At 34.6% G+C, this 19,109-nt stretch overlaps 1 protein-coding gene across 2 annotated transcripts; it reads right to left on the bottom strand.

Moving 5' to 3' along the window:
- Positions 1-14,918: 14,918 nt before the first annotated feature.
- On the bottom strand, positions 14,919-16,655 carry LOC107944655 (putative oxidoreductase TDA3). 2 transcript variants are annotated; one of them, XR_005905115.1, is made up of 2 exons: positions 15,583-16,655; positions 14,919-15,489 (listed from the first exon to the last, which is right to left on the bottom strand). XR_005905115.1 is itself a non-coding variant. In XM_041081879.1 (2 exons), the coding sequence occupies exons 1-2, from the start codon at positions 15,737-15,739 to the stop codon at positions 15,107-15,109; spliced, it is 540 nt and encodes a 179-aa protein (XP_040937813.1). In that variant the 5' UTR covers positions 15,740-16,590; the 3' UTR covers positions 14,919-15,106. The 2 variants fall into 2 exon arrangements, 1 of the variants encoding a protein (XP_040937813.1); XM_041081879.1 differs by having other exon boundaries at positions 15,583-16,590.
- Positions 16,656-19,109: the final 2,454 nt, after the last annotated feature.

Below are 19,109 nucleotides of genomic sequence, written 5' to 3'. Positions count from 1 at the left end.
TAGTTGACAACACAACTTTCAAGAAGTTTTTATTTCGGTCACCCAAAATGAAACCCTTGCAATTGTCACTAAACTTTTAGGCCGCTTAGATTTTAGTCATCCAACCGTTAAATCTCTAACAATAGTTAACTTGTACAAGCTACACGATGTTCACACTTTCATTTTGGTCATCTATTATCCTCTAGGTTGATTTCATTTTGGTCACCAAAAAAATATCCTTCTTTGTAATATTGATTGGGGTAAAAAACATTAAGGATTGAAGTGAAAAAATTGGTAGAAACTAAAATAATGCTTTAAAAATTGTCAAATTGTACTTATTTACCTCATTGTCCAAAGTTCTAATTTTTTTTTTCAATGTTGAAATTTTTAATTTTAAAACATCAAAATCAATTAAATAAGTTATTGAAAATTTTTTACCCTTTGATAATGTCAACTGACTTGTTACTATAATATTGATATTAATTAAATTAGTCTTCTTTTAAATCTTAAATTTTTATTTTAGGTTTCCAAATTAAAATCAACTCAAATAAATCATTTTTAATAATTATGAATGAAACCCATTTTTTTTAATTATATGATCTTGAGTCTTTCATACTAAGCTAAAAGCAAAGAAAATCCTTACAATTAAATAAAATTAATTAATGTTATATTTCATGCCAAACAAAACCCAAAATTTTTTCGTAACTTCTTTACCCAAACGAAGAACAAACAATTATTTTAATTAATTGTAATGATTTTTCTTTGTTTTTAGCTTAGTATGGAAGATTCAATATTATATAATCAAAACCAATTTAAGTTTCACAAGCAATTATTAAATATGAATTATCGAGTTGAGTTCATTAAGAACAATATAGAAACATAAAATAAAATTTTAAATTTTAGAAGGAGATTAATTTAATTAATTTCAATAATACAATAACAAATCAATTAACATTATTAGATAAAAAAATTCAAAAATTTATTTAATTGATTTTTATGTTTTGAAATTTAAAATTTCAATATTGAAAAAAATTTTAGAATTTTCGGCAATGTGATAAACAAGTACAATTTGATGTTTTTTGTAACACCTTAGACTCGGCCTAAATGTCCAGCCCGAGCTTAGAGAGTCACATGCAAAAATCAAGTACAACACAAGACACCATAATACCAAACCGTGGTTTACATAAAGTTCAACGCAAATATTAGTTAAGTACATAATCTGCTACAGTCATCATACTATAGTTTAACAAGGCTCTTACTGAAATAATTTATAGAAAGTTAATAGTTCGACTGAGCTCTCGCGGCACCCACCCGTTCAAGTTTGCGAACCACCTAAAATCCAAGTAATAATAGAGTGAGTTGTGAACTCAGTGTGTAAAATAAAATATTCAGTTAACAATCGTTATAGCGTAGTCCTAAATTCAGAGATTCAATTTGTAACACCCCTTACCCGTATCCAAGGCCAGAACAGAGTACGAGGCATTACCAGACTTAACAATACACATAAACGAAAACGGGGCCATAAAATTTCATTTAATTTAAAACTTTTCGAACACATGCATAACAAACAAAGCTAACTATATCATCACATCAAAACGTAGGATATGGCACGATTAGTTAAACTTATAAACCATAATGGATAAGGACCACATCTCATGATCATATACGATAACTCAATGCAGACTGATACGTAAGGTCAAAATCATAATAAAAATACATATCACAAACCAACTTCCTATACATGCCACTCACTTGATATTTCTAATATTTGAATTAATTTTCCCAAAAATGATAGTTTGATAGTGTGATTTTGCCTCCGACGATCTCCAACCCCGAGCCGACCTGCCAATACTAAAGAAATGGAGAGGATGGGTAGGCTTTACGCTTAGTAAGTTCATATGAAAATAATAAGCAATTACTACCTTGCTTTTCAAGATAAAACACTATAATTGTACAATTACACATATTTAGGTTAAGATGTGTTATCGAGTTACAGTTACTAAATCATTCATATATGAAGCTACAAAACTCCAAATTTAGTTTCGTTAATTTTCCTTGAAACTAGATTCATATATATTTCTCCCATAAAATTTCCAGAATTTTTTGGTTTAGCCAATTAGTACATTTTATTAGTTAAATTCTCCCCTGTTTCAGAGTAGGACTACTCTGACCTCTATGCACTACGAACCAAATTTATCCCTGTACAGAATTCCAACGACCATGAAGTTTGTTTCCCTTAAAAATAGACTCAATAAGGAATCCATCCATGTAAGGTATGACTCTTAATAATTTTTTTACAATTTATGGTGAATTTCTAAAGTCAGAACAGGGAATCTCGAATTCATTCAGACCCTGTTTCACAAGAATTCAAATATCACACAATATAGAATTCTTTTGCTTCCCTTGTTTCTTTCATGTGAAAATAGACTCATTAAGCTTTATTTTCATTTATCATTTGCATTTTTATTCAACTTCCACAATTTTTAGTGAATTTTCAAAGTCATGCAACTGCTACTGTCCAACACTGTTTTACCACTAAAATTCATTCTTACATAATTCCACTTAATCCATTTTGTCTTATCGAAATTCACCCAATTATCGAGCACATTGCTCATAATTTTTCATAAACACATACCTACACTTATTCATCATATAATCATGTTCAATTGTATTTTTACTTAATCGATTTTCCCGTTGAACTCTTCGGAATAATAACTGATACTCAATTGCCTGCACATATTTTCACACTTGTAGCCAAAGTTATCTGGTACGCATAGTAGCCTGCACATAGTACTACACATGCGACCAATTATCCGGTACACGTAGTAGCCTGCACTTTGTACTACACACGTGACCAATTATCCGGTACACGTAGTAGCCTGCACTTAGTACTACACACGTGACCTAACCATCTGATACACGTAATAGCCTGCACTTAGTACTACACACGTGATCACAGTTTTCAGGTACGCATAGTAGCCTGCACTTAGTACTACACATGCGACCTCATAATAGATCATTCGTATCGTTTTTATTCCGAAGGTTCAATCGGGAAATTCCTCACTTTTCAACATTTTACTAAATTATCCGTAATCAATTTAAATTCATAATTTACATCAAATAACCATTTGATAGGCAACCACATTTCATATGATATCAAAATATAATAACATAAAAAGAATCGATAGATTATTTATGTACGAATTTACTCGAAGTGTCGATCTCACTATCCATAGTACCAATTGTCCATTCATAGTATAATAAGACACAACTCAAATATCAAATCAGCTTTAAGAATTTACATAACATATATCACATATTTCATATATCACTTGTCATGTATCTTCATTTTCTTGCATTTCATGTAACATTCTTTCATGTCATATTTCCACATCATAAACACCATTCCATCAACTTTTCCAATATATTAAATCATAAAATGTATGCAATAATAGTAAGAAATATAATTCAAACATAACATTGCATTATTATTATCATACGAACTTACCTCGATCGAGAAACAGCAATTTACCATTTTAGTCCATAACCTTGTATTTTCCTGATTTAAGCCCGAATCTCGATTTCCTTCATCTATAATATCACATTTAGCCTAATAATTAGTCACACTATTCATACGGGTCCAAAAATCATATTTTTAAAAATTTTCATTTTGACCCCTAAACTTTTGCATATTTTCACTTTTGCCCCAAGGTTCGGAAATTAAACTTCATCCTATTTTCTTATGTTTTATGACATGATGATCATTTTTCCCTTCTATGGAAACATCAAATTCTCACTCTAACATCGACTTATGACTATTAGGTATTTTTACCGATTAAGCCCTTTTGCTCGTTTTCACTTAAAACCGAGTAGCACAAGTTGTCTAACATAATTTAAAACCTCATATTCTATCATAAAACACCAAAATACACAAATTTCACCTATGGGTATTTTTCCAAATATGAACCCTATGTTGAATTATTGCTAGCATAAGCTAAATCAAGTTACTAGGACTCCAAAAACGTAAAAATCATTAAAAACGAGGCTAGAACGGACTTACAATCGAGCTTGGAAGCTTGGAAACCCTAGCCATGGAGTCTCCCTTGGTATACACATCCATGGTGAAGAAGATGAGCAAAATTGGCTTTTAATTTTGTATTTTAATTCATTTTACCCCTAAATGACCAAAATGCCCTTACTACTAAACTTTCCAAAAATTCCATTCATGTCCAATATTTGTCCATAAACTTTGAAATTGGTCAAATTTATATTTAATACCTCCTAATTAATATTTCAAAGCAATTTCATACTAGAAACTTCTAGAATGCAAGTTTTGCAACTTATTCAATTTAGTCCCTAACTTCAAATTAAGCACTTTATGCATAGAATTTCTTCACGAAATTTTCACACAATCATGCAATCATATCATAGACCTCAAAATAATCATAAAATAATTATTTCTATCTCAAATTTGTGGTCACAAAACCACTATTTCGATTAGGCCCTAATTCGGGATATTACACAATTCAATACAGGAGTAAATTCAATTCAGACTCAGAGCAGACCAATTACATGTGTACGTATATGCAATTTCAGTTCATATACAATACTAATCAGATTCAGATGTAATATTCTTATTCTCATCCGCTACACACCGTCTTCGGTCATCCCAAAACACCTCAAAGTTTCGACAATCACTTAATACCTACGTCGAAAGTTTTGACACAAAATCTTCAGAGATCCCAAACTTACCAAAACTTTAGCAACAATCATAGAGATTGTCTTGTTGCTATTCCTTGTTGTTAATAGCCTTGCCTGCTAGGTAAATCCACTATCGTTAAGAAGAAATTCTTGAAACTCACAAAAATGCTTCGTTCCAAACAATTTACAAAGCGAAGGAAAAAATCGCAGAGATGCTCGCATTGACAGTTACTTACCGACAACCTTCTAACTAGTGACTAACAATAGAACTTCCATTTATCCCATATTTCCTCGTCACTTTCGGTTAACAAAATAATTAAAACAAAAAGAAGAAAAAAATAAAAACGACAAAAAGAAAGAACAAAAATTAAAAAAAAAAAGAAGGAAGAAGAAGAAACTATCGTTAATTAATTTCCTAACTTCCAAGCAAATTTCTGGCATTTGAAAAAAATATTTTCCTAACGTATACGATGGATTCAAACTCGGAACTAGGCAGAATACAGACAGATGCTTAACCTGTGAACAAGTAGGCACATTCTTGTCACAATTTCACATTGAATCGAACTTAAGCAAGTAATGCGTACTTATGGGTTGATTTCAAAAATAATAAAACTTTTAATGATGCAACTTGAACTCCAGACCTTAAACTCAATTGCAGAACACAGAACTACAAATACAGAAATTAATTACTGTAGAATCTCACAATTAAATTCTTAAAATTTTAGGGTGTTTCAACTCTTTCCCCCTAAAAGAAATTTTGGCCTCGAAATTTTACCTGATTCGAACAAATACAGATATAGCCGTTGAATTGATCCTTCTGGTTTCCACGTGGCTTCCTTAATACCTTGGTTCCACCGAAGAACTTTCACTAGAGGAATAGTTTTCTTCCTCAGCATCTTAACGTCCCATTCAAAGATCTGGACAGGCTTTTCTTCGAAGGTTAAGTTCGATCGCAATTCAATCTCGTTGACAGTAACAACATGTGACGGATTCGACCTATACCATCTCAGCATCGAGACATGAAATACATCATGAATTCATTCTAATTCTAACAGTAACTCCAACTGATACGCAACAGGCCTGACACGCTTCAGAATACGGTAAGGTCCAATGAACCTCTGGCTCAGCTTACCCTTGTGCCCAAATTAGAAAACTTTCTTCCAAAGTGATACTTTTAAAAACATTTTTTCACCTACTGAAAACTCAATATCCTTTCTTTTTAGATCAGTATAAGACTTCTGTCTATTAGAGGCTTCTTTCAGATGACCACGAATCACTTTCACAGTGTTCTCAGTTTCAGAAATTGGTTCAGGACCCAATATCCGGCGTTCACTTAATTCAGTCTAACATAACGAAGTATGGCACTTACGACCGTATAAGGCTTCGTAAGGTGTCATTTGAATACTAGATTGGAAGTTGTTATTGTATGCAAATTCTGCCAACGACAGATACTCCTCCTAACTACCCTTGAAGTCTATCATACAACCCTGAAGCATATCCTTTAGGGCCTGAATAACTCGTTCCAACTGTCCATCAATCTGGGGGTGATACGCAGTGCTGAAATAAAGTTAGGTACCTAAGGCCCCATGGAGTTTTTTCTAAAGTTGAGACCTAAATCGTTGATCTCTGTCAGAGATGATTGAGACCGGAATCCCGTGTAGTCTCACAATTTCAACGATTTACAGTTTAACTAACTTCTGTAAGGAGTAATCCATTCTGATAGGAATGAAGTGGGCTGATTTGGTCAATCGATCAATGATGACCCAAATCAAATCTTTTTTAGTGGGGGTTAGAGGCAACCCCATAACAAAATTTATTGTTATCCGCTCTCACTTTCACTGAGGAATTTTAACTGGTTGAAGCAATTCGAATGGCAACTAATGTTCCGCCTTAACCTTTTGACACATCAGACAGTGGGACACAAAAACGAATACCTTCCGTTTCAGTCCGGGGCACCAGTAGAGTTCTCGGAGATCCTGGTACATTTTATTCCCACCAGGATGCATAGCATAGTAACTGTTATGCGCCTCTTGTAGAATTGAATGCCTTAGTTCCTTATCTTAGGTACACAAATCTAACCTTTAAAGCATAACACATTATCGTTATTCAAGCTAAATCGGATTTTTCGTTTGAACCAACACGTTGCAACCGCTGCACTAAGGACTCTTCGCTTAATTGTTTAGCTCGAATCTGTTCCACCCAAATCGGTTTAACCTGTAATTCTACCAATAGTCCTCCATCCTCAACCAAACTCAAACGGGCTAACATTTTTCTCAGATCAATCATCGTTCTATGGCTAAGAGCGTCAGCTACCACATTAGTTTTACCCGGATAGAACTCTATCGTGCAATCATAATTTTTGAGTAATTCAACCCTTCAACACTGCTGAAGATTTAACTCTTTTTAGGTTCACAAATATTTAAGACTTTTGTGATCGGTGTAAATAATACACATTTCACCATATAAATAATGTCTCTAGATTTTCAGAGCAAACACAACCGTAGCCAGTTCAAGGTCATGCGTAGGGTAGTTACCTTCGTGTGTCTTAAGCTACCATGACACATAAACGACTACCTTATCATCTTACATGAGCACACATCCTAACCCGATATGGAAAGCATCATTGTATACCACAAACTCCTGACCCGATTCCAGTTGCACTAGGACAGGAGCTTGTATCAGAACAGACTTAAGTTTATCGAAATTATCTGTTGTGCCTTAGACCATACGAATAGAGAATTCTTACGCAGCAGCTTCGTCAGAGGGGATGCAATCAGAGAAAACCCCTTGACGAACCTTCAGTAGTACCCAGCTAAACTCAGGAAGCTACGAAGCTCAAATATATTTTTCGGCTATTTCCACTCAACAACAGCTTTGATTTTTTTAGGATCAACTTGAATCCCTTTTGTCATCACTACGTGACCTAGAAAAGCAACTTCTTACAACTAAAACTCACACTTACTAAGCTTGGCATACAACTATTTTTCTTGGCGTATCTGAAGTGCAATACGACGATGATCATCATGTTCCGTCTCAGTTTTAGAGTAAATCAAGATATCATCAATGAATACACTACAAATTGATCCAAGTATGGTTGAAACACCTGATTCATTAAATCCATAAATGCCACCGGGGGATTCGTTAAATCGAAGGGAATTACTAGGAACTCGTAATGTCCGTAACGAGTCTTGAAGGCAATTTTGTACACATTAGTCTCTTTGAATTTGAGCTGATTGTAGCTAGAGCATAGACTAATTTTAGAAAAGATAGACGTTCCTCGAAACTGGTCAAACAAGTCATCAATCCTCGGTAACGGGTACTTGTTCTTGATTTTTAACTTGTTAAACTGTCTATAATCAATGTACATTCTCATCGACCCGTCTTTTTTCTTAAAAAAAATAACGGTGCCCCCAAAAGAGACACAGTCGGTCAAATAAATCCTCTATCAAGGAGTTCCTGAAGTTGAGCTTTTAATTCGGTCAGTTCTTTCAGTGCTATGCAATAAGGCACAATGGACACTGGAGCAGTACTTGGTAACAGATCAATTCCAAACTCCACCTCTCTATCCGAGGTACTCCGGACAATTCTTTGGGAAAGACATCCGAAAATTCTCCCACGATGTGAATATCTCCTAATAAAAGCTTTTCAAGATCAGAATCGAATACATAAGCAATGTATGCCTCGCACCCCTTTCGGACTAACTTATCTGCTACAAGAGTGGAGATTAATTAGAAATGTAATCTCGATTCTCGCTAATTATGATCACCTAGTCATTCTCAGTCGGTCTCAGAGTAACCCTTTTGGTTGCACAGTCTAGACTGACCCGATACTCAATAAGTCAATTCATTCCCAGAATTAAATTAAACTCATTAAAGGGTAATTCCATTAGGTCAGCTGGAAATATCATACCCTGGAGCTCTAGGGGTACTCACATGTATACTCTATCAACTCGAATTGATTGACCCAAATGACTAATCATAGAAAACTCTCTAACAGTATTCTCAGCTATTAAACCCAGATTTGTAGAAACAACACTAACTATGTACAAGTGAGTAGAGCCAATATCAATGAGAGCATAATATGGAATAGAATGAATAAAGAAAGTACCTACAATGACATCAGCAACATCACTCTCCTCGCGACGTCTCGCCGTATAAACCAGTACCGGCTAATGAGCCTCAGCCTGACCTGTACCTCTAACCGGAGCTCTCTATCCTTTCCTCAGTCAATTGCCACCCCTACCAGTACCACGACCTCTGAATGGTTCTTGAATCTCTCTCGGAGACCAAACAGGATTGGGGGTCAGAGTCTGTGCCATAGCTGGTACTAAATCAGGTCGACAAGGAAATCCCTAACTCGATGCTCCATCAAGCCGCAACAGAGGCACGCTCTTAATTTTCTTGAACACTCACCCGGTTGGCGTTGCCCACAATCACTACACAGTTGAATCTCAGTCACTACAGCTGATGTCTCGGCTCTCGGGGGCTTATAAAATCTCGTCCGCTTCTTAGGACGCTGAGCAGAACCAGAGGGACCCGAATCCTTCTTAACCTTATTCTGATCCTTCTCACGGTCATACCACTCGCGCTCAGTGTGTTTCACTTCTTCTACTATCTTTACCTTGTCAACTAAAGCCGTAAAAACCCGCTCCTTCTGAAAAGCTATTAGAACTTGCAGATCATACCTTAATCCTTCCTCGAACCTCATGCACTTATCGTAGTCAGGCACTACTAGAGTCCGTGCATACCTACTCAGTCGTAGAAACTCGGCCCCATATTCCGCCACAGACCAATCACCCTGAACTAGGCTCATAAACTCACATCGGAAAACCTCAACATAACTCGCCCCCCATACTTACCCTAGAATGCGCTCTTAAAATAGTTCAAGTTCACTTGTTTAGGCTGAGCACCTTGCTTAAAGGTTAGCCACCACTAATATGCTTCGTTCCGGAGTAAGGACACATCACCCTTCAACTTTTGAGTAGGAGTACAATCAAGGCCTGCCATAATACGCTTGGTAGCCTCGAGCCAATATTCAGTAACACTAGGAGCGACTCCTATAATGCTCTTGAATAGTTCAGCACCATTCGACCAGGGTCATTCAGTAACCGACCCTCAGCCTCCTGATTTTGAATAGGTCCTAACGACCATCATCAATGTCCAAATTATGGCCTGGGACAGTATGTCATCCCCAATCGTTGAAGTCTAAGACTCTATTTCAGCAGTAAGAGTACCAACAATCTCGCTAGTTTTCAGATTGGGCATGCTACCCATAAAGGATAACTCTGCTCAAGCTCTTCCTCCTCGGCGTCTTCGACGCCCTCGCATATCAAGTTCACGGCTACCGCGCAAACTTATTTTTGGCAATCTAGTTACAATGTCAGAGTACACAGATCAGTTCAAACATCTAGCAGGATGAGTTCACCAGTTCACATTAAAACTGTTTACCCAATATAGTTTAGGTATAATAATCTTTAGAATAGAACAAAAATACGTACAGGGTCAGTGTTGGAGGCTCGGTCGTTCATTAAAGTTTTAGTGTTTCTATATTAGTTTAGATACTAATTATCACAAAACTACTTTTCTCACCCGTTAAACACAGTCTGAGTGTTGACAAACCTGACTCTGATACCACTAAATGTAACATCATAGACCCGGCCTAGACGTCCAGCCCGAGCTTAGAAAGTCACATGTAAAAATCAAGTACCACGTAAGACACCATAATACCAAACCGTGGTTTGCATAAAGTTCAACCCAAATATTTGTTAAGTACATAATCTGCTATAGTCATCCTACTATAGTTTAACAAGGCTCTTACTGAAATAGCTTATAGAAAGTTAATAGTTCGACCGAGCTCTCATGGCACTGACCCATTCAAGTCTGTGAATCACCTAAAATCTAAGTAATAATAGAGTGAGTTGTAAACTCAGTGCATAAAATAAAATATTTAGTTAACAATCGTTATAGTGAAGTCCCAAATTCAGATATTCAATTCAATATAGAAGTAAATTCAGTTCAGATTTAGAGCAGACCAATTACATGTGTACGTATATATAATTTCAGTTCATATATGATACTGATCAGATTCAGATGCAATATTCCTATTCTCGCCCGCTACACACCGTCTTCGGCCATCCTAACACACCATTAAGGACATTCAATGTCCAACCAACCTATACACCTCAAAGTGTTTGTTGACACGTGTACAGAAACGCGGTTTAGCTGCTAATTCAATATCCAAAAAATGCCAAAATCAGATGTATACTCCTGGTGGCATAGCCACGATTTCAAAATAGATTTCTTCCTTCTTCACAATATCCTAACCCATGCCAATGCAAAACACAAGTACCAGTATCATGTATTTATTCATTCCAATTCATTTCACAATCAATAAGATAGCTCAATAACAGAATAAGCATTATAGTGTACTTATAACTAAGTTATTCACAAATCAATCTTAGAGTATCAGATAGTTCTAATATCATCAATTTCCATCATTCATACATTAAAGAAGCCAGTATCAGTATTAGGTAACATTTCTACCCTCGAAAACAAATTTTGGGCCCCAATCACATGCTACACAACTTGGTCATACGCCTATGTATCTTACCCGTATTGTTCCAAAGCATAAACAGTGAGTTACACGGCCTGGACACACGTTCGTGTCATTACTCGTGTGATTCACACGGCCTGGGTACACACCTGTGCCCCTGCCCGTATGATTCACATGGCCTAGGTACACACCCGTATCCTTGCCCGTGTGGCTTTTATACCCCAAACTGTGAGTTACACTGCCTGGGCACACGCCCCTATCCCTGGCCGTGTGGTATTGTTCTACAAACAGTGAGTTACACGGCCTAGACGCTCGTGTCCATTGCCTGTGTGAATCCTGCACTAACATGACCACACACGGTTTAGGCAGCCGCTTATGTGCCCACCCGTGTAGCCCCAAATCAATAAATAGTGAGTTACACGGCCGATCACACGGCCTGTCACACACCCGTGTGGCTCATACGGTCTAGTTACACGCCCGTGTGCCTAGCCGTGTGGTGTCGACAACCACCATTTTCGACGACCGAAACTTACAAAACTAAGGTTTCTGATATGCACTTAGAAGGATTTCGAAGAGACAACTCTAAAGATTCTCGAAACCTAAAACAAGCATTCAGTAACACAATTTAGCCAATTAATTAATAGAACTTCCCGATTACTCACTTAATACCTACGTCGAAAGTTTCGACATGAAACCTTCAGACATCCCAAACTTACCAAAACTTCAGCAACAATCACAGAGATTGTCTTGTTTCTATTCCTTGTTGTTAATAGCCTTACCTGCTAGGTAAATCCACAATCGTTAAAAAGAGATTCTAGAAACTCACAAAAGTGCTCCGTTCTAAACAATTTACAAAGCGAAGGAAAAATTGCGGAGATGCTAGTATTGATAGTTACTTACCGATAGCCTTCTGACCAATGACTAACAATAGAACTTCCGTTAATCTCGTATTCCCTCACTACTTCCGGTTAACAAAATAATCAAAACGAAAAAAATGAAAAAAATAAAAACAACAAAAAGAAAGAACAAAAAAAAGGAAGGAAGGAAGAAGAAACTATCGTTAATTAATTTCCTAACTTCCAAGCAAATTTCTGGCATTGGAAAAAAAATATTTTCCTAACGTATACGATAAGATTTGAACTTAGAGCTAGGCGGAATACAGACAAATGCTTAACTAGTGAACCAGCAGGCTTATTCTTGTTACAATTTCACACTGAATCAAACTTAAGCGGATAACGCGTGCTTATGAGTTGATTTAAACAAAAATAAAACTTTTAATGATACAACTCGAACTCTAGACCTTAAATTCAATCGCAAAACACAGAACCCCAGGTACATAAATTAATTACTATAAAATCTCACAATTAAATTCTTAAAATTTTGGGGCGTTACATTTTTTAATACATTATTTTAATTTCTACTTTTTTTTCACTTTATAATTTAACATAAAAAAATATTATTTATTAATTTTTTTATATTAATAAAATTTTAATATGAATATGTAATGCTTATGAATAAATTTTCATAAAATAAATAATTATCATTTATTGATCTTTGATTTTTTTGGACAAAATATTGATCTTTGATTTTTATCTTAAGTAATATCATATAATTATATTAATTATTAAGGTCTAATATGGCTGTTCAATTTGAATTTGGATTTTTTGGGGCTTTCGATCAAATTTATCTTGAGCTCGGTTAAATCGATTTTGGATTCAATAAAATTCAAAATTGACACTAAAAATGAAATTAAGAAAAAGAACTATGAAAATGAAGGAAAAACTTGCGTGTTGAAAGAGAGTGTCAGCGACTTTGAGCTTGGAGGAGATCCAATTTACCAAATAAAGCTTGTTCCTTTTTCTTAAGATTAGGTTAGCATAACACCTATTTTGGAGTAGGGGATGAGGTGAAGGGGAATAAATGCTAAAACAAAAAAAATATTTTTTTAAATAAAAAAGTTGTGTCGGCCACTACAAAGCCAAAACCATTTTTTTTAAATAAAAAAATGGTGTTGGCCACCACAAAAACAAAACCATTTTTTTTGTTTTAAAATCAAAAAGTGGACCATTTTTTTTTGTTTTAAAATCAAAAAGTGGTGTCGGCCACCACAAATCAAAAACCCAAATTTTTTTAGATACTAATATAATACAAGTGAAAAAAATACAGGGGTGTCGGCCATGCAATGGCCTGCACCAAAAATTTATTTTTTAAAACATTTTTCCAATCATTAGGTGAGTTTTCAATGTTCTTTTCTAATGATATGATTTTTTGAAACAAAAGAGATCTTCTATAATACATTCTTATACATGATCCATATTCTTAAGTAAAAACCTTTGTGAATTACATTGATGATTATACTTTTATTCATAATATACCCGTGGTATTATTAACATCATATAAGGCCAATATGGATAGGTGGTGATGGAACTTTACTATCATAATTTTGTTTTTGGTATGTATGGCATCCTATTTGGATTTGGTCTACTCTTGTTTCATTTGAAGTCACTACTTTCCCAAGTTTCTACCTTAGACCTAGGAGTTGAAAGTCTAGTTTCTCACGTGAAAGTCTAGTATTTTTTTTATCAATTTTAAATAAAAATATATAATAAATTTAAAAATTACAATTTTTTAGATGAAAATTATAAAAAAATAAATAATCTCTTTAAAAAATTAAAAATTTAAATGGTTTAAAAAGCATAAAAATTCTAAAATTTAATGTTATTTAAACTAAATCCAACTAGCCAGTCGAATCAAATGGATGAGGAACCGATTAGGGTATTGTCTAGTGAGAGATAAAAAACAGGTTGACCTGGATTGGTTGAATCGAGCTAAAGAAATGGTTTAAACGATTTCAGACTAGTTTGACAAATTGATTTTCAGAACGACCAGTCCAATTGGTTCAAAACAAATAAATTATTAAAAATACAAATAAAAGTATCAAAAATTATTTTTTTTTCAAATTAAAAATCATAAAAGTTTAAAAATATATTTTTTTTAAAAATTGAAAAAAATAAGAACTAAAAAATTCCAAATTTCAATGTTATCTAAATTGGATCAAACCAATTAGATCAAGAATCGACTAGGGTATCAATCTTGTGAAAGGTAAAGAACTGGTTGACCTGCAGATCAATACAAACAAATTTAATTGGGCTAAAATACAATTAAATCGAATTCTATAATTTTTTTGATATTTTTTTATTTTTTATTTTTAATAATTTATTTGCTTCGAACTGCTTGGATTTAGATAGGGGATCAATTGGTCAAACTAATTTGAAATCGATTCAACTATTGATTTAACTAGTTTATACCAGTTTACGAGCCAACCAATTTTTTACCTCTCGCGAATTAATACCCCAACTGATTCTCAATCCAATTAGGTTGACTAACTGATCAAGTTTAGTTTAGATAACACTGACTTCTGAGATTTTTATATTTTAAATTTTTATAAAAAATATGTTTAAAATTTTTATGTTTTTATTTAAATTATTAAAAAAATTATATACTTCTAAAGAATAAAACTCAAATTATCAAAAAATTGTAAATATGAGAGCTAAAAAAACATTTCAACTACAAAACCGCCAAATTAAATAGAAAACTCAAAATTTTTAAATAAAATAAAAATATAAAAACTCATCTCATAGTGAATTTTTACTTATTTAAACCTCTACTATTCTAAAGTTATATCATTCACAAAAACTAATAAGAGGTGTTATTTGATAAATTGAAAAGCTTAAGCACAGTTGAGGGGTATCCCACCCACGATTTAGAGCAAACTAGTGTTTGTCTCTGCCTTAATTTACAAACAAATAAAGGTAAATCTGATCCCACCATGGTCGTTTACTTGCTTTATAAAAATGGTGTCTGAAAATACAACTTAAACTTTAACCCTCCTACGCCCAACAAATCTAGCAGGACTAAACCGACTAAGATCAACAATGGTAGCACGTCCCTCAAGAACAAGCTCAGCCACAGCAGCACCTGTAGCTGGACCATTGAGTATCCCCCAACAACTGTGACCAGTGGCAACATAACACCCCTTCATCCCTGGAACTTCTCCTATTATCGGCACCCCATCGTCGGTGCATGGCAAGAAACAAGCTTGCTCTGCCTTCACTCGCGCTTCTCCTTCCCTCAGATGGCTCGAAACACTTTTACCCACTCTCTTTAGCATCGCTATTGATGCTGGGTTGCCTACTATTTGCTCTGGATCATCTGGCACCTCTTCCTCTGCTGACATCCCACATATATAAACTTCCCCTACCATTCCAAATCACGCTTACTTATATAACTACAACTATCATAACATTGCTATGCAAATTTTAAAAAAAAAAAATTCACAGTCGTACTTACCGTTTGGGCGAGGGTAAACTTCGGGGTCCATGGCTTTGCCGCCCTGCGGATGAAAGCTAAGAAAGAGGGCATGGGGCGTTATGGCACCAGGGTCTTTCGGCTCCAAAACAATACTATGGGCCTTAAGCCCAGAAACTCCGAACATTGAAGCTAACATCTCAAACTTTCCAGTCTAAGGCCCAAGTGATAGAACGACCGAGTCCGACTCAATAACTCGTCCCTCTTCGAGTACAACCGATCCAACTCGCCATTCCTCAACATGTAGCTGCTCCAGTTTCCCAATCACCACCTCAACACCATATTTCTTGACGGCTGTGTTTAACAGAGTTCTTGTGAATAATTGAGGATGTACTTGGGCTGTCGTTTGCGTCGTCTCGATTGTTCTAGGCCCACGTATCGGCCCATCGACCCATGATGGGATCGTAGAGTCACCGGACGACTTGGAACCGGACGGAGAAGAAGGCCCTGATTCAGTTACTGTAATGCTAAGACTGGTCAAGGGCCGATACCCGTACAAGTCAGGGCCGTTGAGTTCTTCGGAGAGTGAACGGTGGAGATTAAAGCTAGCACGCGCGAGTGACTCGACAGGACCACCGTCGCACCAGTCTAGGGCGAGGAACCCGCCTGCTTTTCCGGAAGCAGCACAAGCTACTGAAGATTTTTCAATGAGAGTGACGGCTGCGCCTTTCTTGGCAAGGAAATAAGCCGTGCAAACGCCAATTATGCCTCCCCCGCAGACCACCACGCGCTTTTTCGATTCAGGTTGTTGCCGGTCATCCATTGGTTGCGATAAAGACAATAAGCAGCGGATGGAAGTGGCGGTTATGACGAGGTCGGGGAGTGTTGGATATTTTCGGATTGGTCGGAAGAGCGAGGCTATGGATAGCAGCGATGCTGATGATATGACCGCCATGATATCTAACCGATTGCCTTTTGTAGGAAAGTTGTAGTTTGAAGACACGTGTTATTTAGAATCAATTTCTGGGCGTAACGGAGCTAGGAGGAATGTAACCAGTTTTCGTTGGACAAATGGAAATGGGTCAGATATTCGATAGTCGATTCCACAGTTGCATCAAAATGGATTCAGTCCACTAAATCTGTAGCCCATGTAACTTCCACTTTCTGGCCATAGGTGGGTTGCCCTAACGCAAAAAATAATAATATCCAACAAAACAGCAAATTTTAGCATCTAATAGCCATGAGGTTTAATTCCAAATATTTAGGTCTAATGATACTTTCACCTCATTTCAAATTTAATCATTTAAGTATTTACTTTTCTTACTCTTTTGATTTAATAATTGAAATACAATTAAATTATATAATATTTCTAAAATAAAAATTTACTCACAAGCCAAATAAGTAAATAAAAATATTAAATTTGGAGTTGTAAGGATAGGAGAGGTAAGTTTAGAGAAATTCCAATTTAATAGAAATCTTTTGACACGATTGATTTGATTACAACAGTTGCAAAGGTGGATTAAAAAGCAAAATTAGAGAGAAAGATTGGAATGTTGGTATTGTTTATAAAGGATAATTAGGTAATTTAGTTCACAATCAGAAACTTAAGATTCAAGTATGAGAAGGTAATGAAATTATGGGAAAGTTGGATGCATGTATGTATGTGGAATGAGAGGGAGCAGAGCCCGACGACCACTAATTCCACTTAATTAACATTAATTATGCAATTGTTGGCATATTTTCATGTAATAATTACTTTTTAATTATTTCAAATAATTGTAGGTCGAATGTGGGATTACACTGAAAAATGACCTAACATATATCAACAACTATCTTCTCATTCTAATCATCAGTCTATAACATTATTATCAATTCGGTCTTTTATACACTTATGCAACTTTAATCCCTTTCAAATGTTGACACTTCAATTTTTTTTTATTAAATAAACTTTCTTTTCACCCTCGTTAAAAGTTGAATTATCAATTTAATTTATCTCCGCACCATCACATAATTTCTACTTTTCCCTACATATACTACTTATTTTTTATTTTTTTAAAGTTTAATATTACATTTGGTATCTGAACTTAACATTTTTTTTCTAATTTGATACTTAAACCTTTTTTTTTGTCCAACTTGATATATAAACTTGTCGAATGTTATACAATTACTCCAATATACTCCAATATTTTTATGAGATAACAAAAATAATCAATAAATGACTAACATGAGACAAATGACATTGAATTTTTCTTTTTTTATATTTTAAATGTTCAATTATTTGTATTTTTTTAAAATTTAACATTATGATTTTTTTTATTTTAGGTAATCTCTTGTTTTCTTCTTTAATATCAATTCATTAAGCATAGTTAAAAATACAATATTTTAACATGAACTTTCTTTGAAATAGACGATATTTTTCTAGAATTGAAGACTTTGTGAAGATTATGCCATGTTTTAAGCATACAGTTCCTCTTGAGTCATTCTTACCATTAACAGTCAAAATATTTTCAACACAAAAAAAAAGTAGAATTTGAGCATAATGTTTAGCAAAAAGAAGGAAACTTCAAATTTTTATCATTTTTACTATTAAATTCTATTTCATCTATCCCATGTGATTATACATTAGTTATTTTTGTCCTCTCCTAAAAAAAACCATCAATATTTTAGGATAATTTGTACAACATTCGATAAGTTTAGATACTAAATTAAATAAAAAAACTTAAATACTAAATTAATAAAAAATACCAATATACTAAATTAGAATAAAAATTTAAAATACCAAATATTAAATCATCTTTTCATATCAAAGAGTATATGCCATCCATCCTATTAATCTAAAAAAAAGGATAAATATTATTTGGTAGCATAATATTTTTATACCGATGTTCATGTTGGTTACAATGAAGTTATTGGAGTGAGGAGCCGAATGAAATTGAAGATTCGCACTCAGCCGACAAGTTCCCTACTTTCTATCCAATTACCTCCGTCAATCTAAGATGTTTGGTGAAATTATTAGTTTTGTGACTACTCACAACCTCTGTTTTTCTGGGCAAACTAATTACTGCTTGGTTGCTACCTATTTGGGCTATGGTGATGACATATTCTTCATGCTTTTTCTTTTAATGCAAATATTATGAACCAATATTTATTAGTGTTTTTTAAGGTTGTGCTTTTATCATAAATTTGATCTTAGTTGGTTACAAGAGAAAGGGTAGATGTCAAATTCCATTTCTCCTTTTTTTTTTTGTGGGCAACTTGATGATGGTAGGCAGTAGGGGTAGCCTTGTGGAGTCAATTAGGGTCCCATAGCCACCCCCTGTTTATTTCCACCGTCTCAACCTCACATCATTCAACAATAAATTGGAACATTATCAATAAATTAATCCACTTCAGTGGTTAATACGTCATTATTTGAGATTCAGAAAACTTTGAAAATTTAAGTTATAAGTAAATGCGTTGTTTTTTTTTCTGAATTTATTTTAATTAATTAATTTGGTACTTGTAATAATTAATTATGTTAAAATCACTGTAACTTCAAGATAGGATAGTTTAGGTCAATATCAAACCCG

Source organism: Gossypium hirsutum, chromosome A11, assembly GCF_007990345.1.
Source record: "Gossypium hirsutum isolate 1008001.06 chromosome A11, Gossypium_hirsutum_v2.1, whole genome shotgun sequence".
NCBI lineage: Eukaryota > Viridiplantae > Streptophyta > Magnoliopsida > Malvales > Malvaceae > Gossypium > Gossypium hirsutum.
Note: the sequence above shows the minus strand (reverse complement) of the source record. Positions and strands in the feature narration are given on the sequence as shown.

Bases quoted from the DNA above. Each gene is read 5' to 3' on its own strand.
- LOC107944655 (XM_041081879.1), bottom strand. From the start codon at position 15,739: ATGTTAGCTTCAATGTTCGGAGTTTCTGGGCTTAAGGCCCATAGTATT. The intron at 15,490-15,582 runs GTAAGTACGACT...TTGGAATGGTAG, and splicing joins AGTTTACCCTCGCCCAAACG to GGGAAGTTTATATATGTGGG.